The sequence below is a fragment of the Protobothrops mucrosquamatus genome, unplaced genomic scaffold (genome assembly GCF_001527695.2).
Source record: "Protobothrops mucrosquamatus isolate PMUCROS unplaced genomic scaffold, P.Mucros_1.0 scaffold579, whole genome shotgun sequence".
Taxonomy (NCBI): Eukaryota; Metazoa; Chordata; class Lepidosauria; order Squamata; family Viperidae; genus Protobothrops; species Protobothrops mucrosquamatus.
Window position 1 is genome coordinate 1,013,140 of NW_015386880.1, and position 8,661 is coordinate 1,021,800.

The window sequence follows — 8,661 nt, forward strand, 5'->3', positions numbered from 1 at the left end:
GATTCGGTTCGGCTGGCCCTCCAACATCTCTCTAGGCGTCTTTTCCGGCGTTTCATCTCTCTCAGCTCCCCGGAAAACCAGGGAGCCAGTCGAGACCTACGCCGGGTCAGAGGCCGCAGAGGCACGACTCGGTCCAATGCAGCGGCGGCAGTTGACTCCCAAGCCGCCGTCTGATTTTCCACCGAGTCATGGACCAGATTATGTCAAATCCAAACCCTAAAATTGGTAACAACTCTGTCTTGTCGAAATTTCATCTTTTCTGTACCCAATCCTTTATGGCTTGGAGACATGGAGATTTTCTATTGTGAGTTTGCAAGGAAGAAATGTAGCTGGCTGTTACCACATTATCCTTCCCAGAAGCTTTGTGTGTGTGTGTGTGTGTGTGTATTTATTTATTTATTTATTTATTTATTTATTTATTTATTTATCTATCTATCAAATTTAGGTATTACCCATCTCTCAGAGTGAGTCAAAATATAGTGAACTCTCAGGTTCATCAAAATAGGATGGTTCTTCCCCAACAACTGACCAATTCCCAAAGAGCGGAGAAGAATTTTCCTATGCTGTCTTCTGCTAGTGCCTGGAGGGATGAGATCTCATTTTTATATATTTATATATAGTTCTCTGTATGTAATACACACACACACACACACACACACACACATATTTCACTTATGCATATGTTAAGCAATACAGCTATGCAGCGCTCCAGATTGAAAGATAAAAAGGTGATTTCTAAAATCTGCAAACTGCCCTCTATATTACCATGTAATTCCTGGGAAAGCCACACATTTATGCATCAGGAGTTACAGAGATGCTTGCTGCACATGCTCTCAAGCACATTTTTGCCTTCAAAACTGAAGCCCTGTAAAGTGTAAAGCACTTTCCTAAAGAGAAGGAAACCACTGAGTTGGATTCATATCCGACTAATTCAAACAGCACTGCAAAAAGCAGCTATCATGATCCAAATGTGTCTTTTAATTCGGATTCGTTTGGGTTTTGTTCCACATTGAACATTTGCAACTGAAGTAAACAGCTTTTTAATGGCCAGAAACTGTTGAGGGGGTGGAGAGGATTTTCTCTTAGGGTCTTTGGGACAGTTTGAGAATTACTTTGTTTCTCCTCTTGAACCCCAGTAAGTTTGTTTAAGGATTTCCAAATCTGAAGGAGGAAGTGGTTATTTCTGGAGATAATCAGGGGTTGGGGGAAATCTAGAAGTGCAATAATCGACTCCTGTCCCTTGTGATTATGAGTAATGGAATCGGGGGTACCGGAGAGCAGGAGATGCTTTCCTTCCAGCCTTTCAAAAAGTATGAATGTATGAAGTTTGTATGAATACATGTTTGCATGTATGAGGTTTGTGGCAGAAGGTGCTGAAACAAAGTGCAGCTTAGTAGCTTTAGAAGAGCTGTGATTTCCTCTGTAGGTGGCTTGCATTTGCAAAGTGCTGATGGTTATTTTAAAATAAGAGGTATATGTAATAGTAACCTCAATGCCCTTCTTTATTGTTGTAATTCATATTTCTCTCATGCTTAGCAACAGTTCAATTTTGCGCTGAAGCCTGCAGTGGGGTCTCAAAACACCACTGCTGCTGCTTCTATGATGTAAAAGCTTGTAAGAGGATGTTTTAATCCCTGTAACTAGAAAGTCATTGAGATGTACTAAGGAGTGCTCTGAAGATAAGCTGTGAAGCATCAAAATGAATAGACATGCCTAGACAAAGGCATAACTAGCAGTTCAGTCAGTTTTTCCCAATTTGCTTCTTTTTCAATTAGAATAACAACAATTAGAAATATGAATCCATTGAATTCTGAGAGGTGCAGTTTCAGTATGTTGAGTGCGGTCAGGCTGAACTAGTCTGATCTAAGATCTAATTAGATGGGATGTTCGTGATAAAACTGGGGATTTACGCATTTTGGGGCTAAAGGGTTAGTACAGAAATGATTTTTTATCCACTATCCCTATCCATAACCTAGAATCTTTTCTTTTACACTTCTAACAAAATACTGGACATTCAAGTTGTATACCTACAGTTTGAAACCTGCATCAGCAGGTAACCAGTGCTGAAATTCAAATGCATGGTTGAATTATTGATTTTGCTTCTACTTTTGAGGAGTGGCTTCTTCTCAGTCCCTAAGTTACATCCCAAACTGCATTCATTCATTCAAGAATGTTGTGTGGCCATTGTAACAGCAAAATAATTTTTTTCCCTATAAGCTATTAGATCCATCCATGCTCTCTGCTCCACCTCATTTTCTGTGGATTGATCTACGTGGGTAATAAACTGTCATGGCAAAGTAACACATATTACTTTCCAGTTTTCAGTGACTGGATAATTACTAACTGTTCACGTTTAGATCAACATCTCTGCAAATATGGAGGTGGACAGATCTATATATATTGATCCTCTAATTACCAATTGTAGCTGACCCTTCCATCAAAAAGTTGATGAGTTCTGTTGTTAATGAGTGAAATGTTGAGCCTGAAGGATAAGCATACCGTAGAATTATCCTTTGGCTTCTGAACCAATATGAGCACACCTAATATTAAAAAGTTGAATTTGACAAATCTAATATGGTCACTTCCTTCTTGGGAACAAAACTGATTTCCTGTACCAATGAAAGGATCAGGGTACTTAGCTCAGCCCCTTGAAAAGTAACTTGATTATCTGGCTTAATAGAAGGATAAGTTACGACCTGGAAATAAGGAGGAAAGCAAAAGGTTGAAAGGGGTGTCTGGTTAATGTATTCATTGGCATAAGACTAGAAAAACGTTACTTTCATCTGGGCAAAGAAGTTCTCTTTGTTTGGCTTTGCTTCTGACCCCCTCCTGCCATTAAGCTGCTGCTGGGCTTCTTTGATCTACCCTAAGTTGTCAGGCTAAAACGGTGAGCCTTTGCAGAGGATCTAACTAGAGCCTGTTTTGCAGCCACTCGAGATCTTGTCACCCTAGCTTGGCAAACCCAATGGGCCCAGAGTGCTGCTATTAGATCAGTGGTTCTCAACCTGTGGGTCGGGACCCCATTTGGGGTCGATCGACCATTTCATGGGGGTCACCAAGCAAGGCTGTCTGCCATTTTTTTTGTCCACCATTTTTTTTGTCCGCCATTTTTTCCCCTTTTCCGGCGGGTGCCTTACCTCCCTTGGGCTGGGCCAGCTGGTGGTCAGCCTGCTCCGTCTCTGCCATTTGCCAGCTACGCCTCGGCCGGCGCAGGGGGCGGAACCACGCATGTGTGGCGCTCCTGGGCAGGGAAAGTCCTCGACTTACGACCGGTTGGGTAGTCCTCGACTTACGACCGGTTTAGTCCTCGACTTACGACCGGTTTAGTCCTCGACTTATGACCGGTTTAGTCCTCGACCTACGACCGGTTGGGGTCGCGGCATTAAAAAGGTTGAGAACCACTGTATTAGATCAAATGCCCTGGCAATGAATTCCTGCTTGGGTGGAGGGTACCATGAAGTTCACCAAGGATTTACCAGTCCATGGGAGAGATAGTTGTGCTTCACGAAGTGAAGACATGGGAGACGTGGGGGTGGGATAGTAAACAGTATTTCTTAGTAGTGCCCCCTATTTTAAGGAAGCCAATCAAAGCTCATCTTTTCTGGATGCCGAAGCAAACTGAACACTTCCAGTGTGCTGAGGGAAGCTGGGTTGATGCTATTCAGGGCTATAAAATATTACTTATGAGTTTAATATTGATATTTGTAATGTTCTGTTGAAGTTAATGATTGAGGGCCCCTGGCAGTTGTGTCAGAATCTATATAAATAAAAATGTAAATGTTCGTTTGTTCAAAATCTTAAATCTCCGAAAGTTCTTCACCGATTGCTTTGAAATTTTGACACAACGTTGCATTAGAATACGCGCGTGTTTTTATATACCTACTATTATATAGATGTTACACCTGTGACAGGTAAAAACATGCTTTTTTTGAAAAACAGCACCATCTGTTGGACGTAAAAGCAACACATGCTACATATTACAAACGTGTGCTTTCTCTTTTCTTTCTTTTCCATTTAACCAGACTGAGCCACAGCAACGCGTGGCCGGGTACAGCTAGTACAAAATAAAACAAGTTGCTTACCACAGCTAATGTAGAAAGCTACTTGCTAGATTATTATTTATTATTTTCCCCTCACTTTTATTTCTTTATAAGTAGCTCATGGTGGCAAACATTCACAATACCCCTTCCCCCTATTTTCCTCACAACAGCCCTGTGTGATGGGTTGGGCTGAGAGAAAGTGACTGGCCTAAAGTTACCAAGCTGGCTTTCATACCTAAGGCATGACTACTACTCATAGTCTCTTGGTTTCTAGGCCAGCACCTTAATCACTACACCAAAGTGTATTATTTGAAAATACAGGATGACAAACAAAAATATGGAGTAGCACTACGGTCTAATAAAGCCATTTGACCAATGACTTTATGAAGAGAAAAGGCACATTTTTTCTATTTCCTGTTTAGGAGATGATTCATCTGCTATAATTTTGCCAGAAATATATTATTTCAATACCCAAAGGTTTTGAATGATAAAAGGACCTGTTTAATTTGCTAAAAATTTAGATCTATGTTTACAGTATTTGTTTTTATATAATTAATAGTAATTGTGAGTAACTTATCTGTATCCATTCTAAGAGAAAACATTTTACTAATCATCTAATGTCCAATTTTAGTACTTATATACTGTACAGCTTGTCATCAACTTATAACCCTTCTTTTAGCGACTGTTCAAAGTCACAACAGCACTGAAAAAAATGACTTATGACCGTCATTCACACTATGATTGTTGCAGCATCCCACGGTCACATGATCAAAACTCAAGACACTTGGCAACTGACATGTATTTATGACAGTTACAGTGTCCTGGGGTGTGTGTGTCATGTGATCAGCTTTACTTATCTTAAGCAAAATCAATGGGAAAGCCAGATTCACTTAACAACTGCGGTGATTCACTTAGCAACTGTGACAAGAAAGGCCGTAAAATGGGGCAAAACCCACTTCACACCTGTCTTGCTTAGCAATGGAAATTTTGGGCTCAATTGTGGTCATAAGCTGAGGACTACCTGTAAAACTCTTTTTGGCCATTTCTTTCCAGACAGATCTGATCTCTACCATAGGCGAGAGTGCTGCTTTGGGGGCAGCTGGTGCTATCTTCTGGGGAGATGCTGAAAACACTAGAAGTAAGGTATGTGTTATTTTCCCTCCCTCTCCCTCATTCCTACTTTATATGAGCTCATGCTAAGCCTAACACACACAGTAATTTTCCCATGGATCTCTTGAACAAACCTTTTGATCTCTTTTCTGTCAGGAGCATGTCAGGTCCTGTTCACTTCATCAAACGGCTACCCCAACAATGCCTCCCTAACTGTTCTCAGTCTAATTGCTCTTAGGCAGAGCTGTTTGGACAGGTTGTAAGTGAGCCTACTAAGAGGTGGGCTTTGCACATTTCTGGAAGAATGTAAATGTAAGAAAGGAATTATAATAGGTATTTTGAGTTACAGTAAAACAATATTTTAATTTTTTTTAAATATGTAACTTTTTATCAGCCTAGAGCTAATTTGCATTCTTCAAGTTGTTAATAAATAAAGATACCAAAAAGAGAGTTTAAAAAGTAATACAAAAAACATCATGAGGATGAACTTTCAGTTACTGATTTTTTTTTCTTTCCCTTTCATATCCCTAACCACTAATCTCTACTTAAGTATTGATACTTTATTTGGAATATTGAAGATTGTTGCTTATTATTTATTTGTATAATTTTATCTGATATTTTAATTGAATTCTGCTTGAAAACCTTATTCCAAATGCCCAAGCCTGCCTTGCTATATGATGTATTATATGGAATTCCTGGTTGAATTGAGTTCAACTTCTGTTCAGAATTTCTACAGTTTTGTCATCATTGTGTATTTTCCAATACTCGTCTCAATTTTTATATTGTTGGCAGAGTTTTATTTTGCCAGTATTATGGATTTTCTTTGATGGCATTTGTGAAACAAATCCTTTATCGGTTGAACCTGTTTCCTGCCTTCTCCTATCTTATTATTTCGGTTTTTCCTTTTCTGCAGGAAAATTGCCAGCTGATGAAAACATACATAGAAGAGCCCCTTGGCCGTTACATCATCAATGTGACAACCGCAGCTGAGCTCTGTAGCCAGACTCTTTGCAAGGGCCATGGCCGGTGCCGGCGTCAAGAAAGTGAGGCCAGCACCTTCCTGCATCTCAATCCAAACAGCTTCCAGATCTACCGGAATGAATCCAAGGATCCAAAGCCACTCCTGGGAGCCAAAGGGAAGCTCTCTCAGGCAGACATTTCCTTCCTACAAACCCACTTCCAATGCCATTGTTACCAGGGGTGGCATGGAAAAGGGTGTGAGAAGCAGCTGAATCCACCAGGGGGTGGCCCCTCTACTTCCTACACACTTGGACTCCAGTTGCTGATGACTCTCTTCCTTCTGGTCTGTTTGCACTAGGCCACCTCTCCAGTGGAATCTGTGGGGTGCAAGGGAGTCCATGGTGCTTGGAGCAATGGGAGAGGCAGTGCCATAGGCAAGGAAGGTAGACAGCCAAGAAGAAGTAGGGGCCTCTCCCCTTATATCTTTATTTAGCAGTAATGTAGCAGACCTCCTCTTTAAGAGACGGCTCTACCTCTCCCCTCAGCTCTCCCAGCCCTTCATGAGGCAAAAGAAAAAAGGATCCTTCTAACCACTGAGCGTGCCTCTGTTCAGAGAGCTGGACAACTGGAAGAAAGGGTGCTTTAGAGACTGGCAAAGGAAGGATGCTTCACGAGGCATGACCTCCACTGTGGCCCTTGCCTTGGTCTGTCTGGTAGCTTCTTTATCATGGGAACCCATAACAATGCTGTAGGTCAGCTACCCCAAAGAGAGGCTCACACAAGGGACCTGGGGCCAGAGCACAGGGTCTGAATGCCTACATCCAGTCCTTTGTCCTTGCTCTGGATAAGGACTGGGAAGGGGGTGCTTGGCTCTTCTGTTTTAGGGAAGGGTGCCACAAGCAGCAGGGCCTTGAAGCACAGGTGTGGGAGGTTTCATGGAACTGCTGTAATGAAGAAAATTGCTGCTGTTACCCATCTCGTTAGATAGGGAGTAGAGAAAGAGGTGAGTCCAGGGGGATTACCTTGGAGAGTAAACATTCTTTGCTGACTGTGGGGTGGGCAACGCAGTTTTTAATGGCCCAAATAAGGCCACTGACAGGGAAAAACATGCCTGGTTTGTCTGTGGCCACTGTCAGCCTGGAAGCCTGCACCTCTTACAGGAAAACCAAAAAGTTTTACCTCAGAATTAAAGAGACACAGAGAAAATCATGTGTGTTTTGTATTGTGTGAAGAAATCTTGCTGCTTGCCCTGGCACTCTTTCTTCCCTTTGCTCTTTGCCAAGAAGGAAATTCCAGCTGGAAGCAACCTCTAGTATGCAATAATGGATTTGGCCTGTTCTTTGCATGACTTCCCCAGGACAAAATTTGGCTTTGTCACAGCACATGGTCCCTCAATGGTGCTGATTTCAAGTTAGGGAGAATACCATGCAGAGAAAGTCCTGGTCTCTGCTGTGAACAAAGGGATCAAGATCAATTGCAACAATTGTCTCTTTCATACAGAGAGTGAGAAGGAGACCCTCACCTGCCCTCTTCTAGAGCTAGCAATCCCTTTGCCCAGTTCTTCCTGTTCCTTGCCATGAAATCCGTGCATTCTCTTTAACAAGGCTAGGCTGCTCTCATGGGTCTGTGGATCTCATGCAGGAAAAACAGAAGAGGGGACTCTCTAGATTTCCTTTTTTTTCCCTTTCAACCTCAAGCCCAACTCATTTCTTCCTGGTGAAGAATAGCTGCTATTTTGTCACTGTTGTCTTTTAAATCAAATCCAAAGCTGGGCCTGCCATTTGACAATATAGAACAGTGGTGGCGAACCTATGGCACGGGTGCCAGAGGCGGCACTCAGAGCCCTCTCTGTGGGCACGTGCGCCGTCGCCCCAGTACTAGGCCTTCAGCTGGGTTTTATAAAACCTTTTTGCTTTAGGCCTCTGCCGCCGTGTGCAAAAAAAAAAAGGTTCAATCAATCAGTCAATTTCAACTTCTCATGGGAAAAAAAAGATCTTGCAAAGTTGGAATTGATTGATTGAACTTTTTAGTCCCACCCAATCTGCCGTTACTACCGCAGCCACGCCCATCCAATGGGCCACACCTACCCAATTGGCCACACCCAGCCAATGGGCCACACCCACCCGGCACCCCACGATGCATAAGTGAGTTTGGGTTGCAGTTTGGGCACTCGGTCTCTAAAAGGTTCGCCATCACTGATATAGAAACTCCCTCAACCAAACCATAAGGAGGAACAAACCAAGACCTCCTGAGAGATTTTTTTCAGACTAAAGGATATGTGAAGGCTCAACATAATCTGCCTTCTGCTTGAAGGTAGCCTGCTGGCTGAGGAATTCTGGGAATTGAAGTCCACAAGTCATAAAAGGGCCAAGTTTGAAGACTTCTGGTTTATAGCCTTGGGATTTCCCTGTGGTTTTTTATTCATATATTAACAAGGTCCAATCCTACTTACTGTGTCTGAGATCAGCCACAGCAAGGTTCTGCTACCTCAGCTGGACCACAGATGGGATGAGATGAGGTAGGTGGCGATGAGGACATTTCCTTCTGGAAG

General features: G+C 42.4%; 1 protein-coding gene across 1 annotated transcript in view; it reads left to right on the forward strand.

Annotated features, from left to right (window-relative positions):
• The window catches only part of HYAL2 (hyaluronidase 2), a 13,945-nt gene extending 6,637 nt beyond the window's left edge, over positions 1 to 7,308 (forward strand). The window contains exons 3-4 of the mRNA XM_015817363.1: positions 5,094 to 5,183; positions 6,064 to 7,308. Coding sequence (XP_015672849.1) covers positions 5,094 to 5,183; positions 6,064 to 6,468 — 495 coding nt within the window. The 3' untranslated portion in view covers positions 6,469 to 7,308. The remainder of the gene's footprint in view (positions 1 to 5,093; positions 5,184 to 6,063) is intronic.
• The last annotated feature ends 1,353 nt before the right edge of the window (positions 7,309 to 8,661 follow it).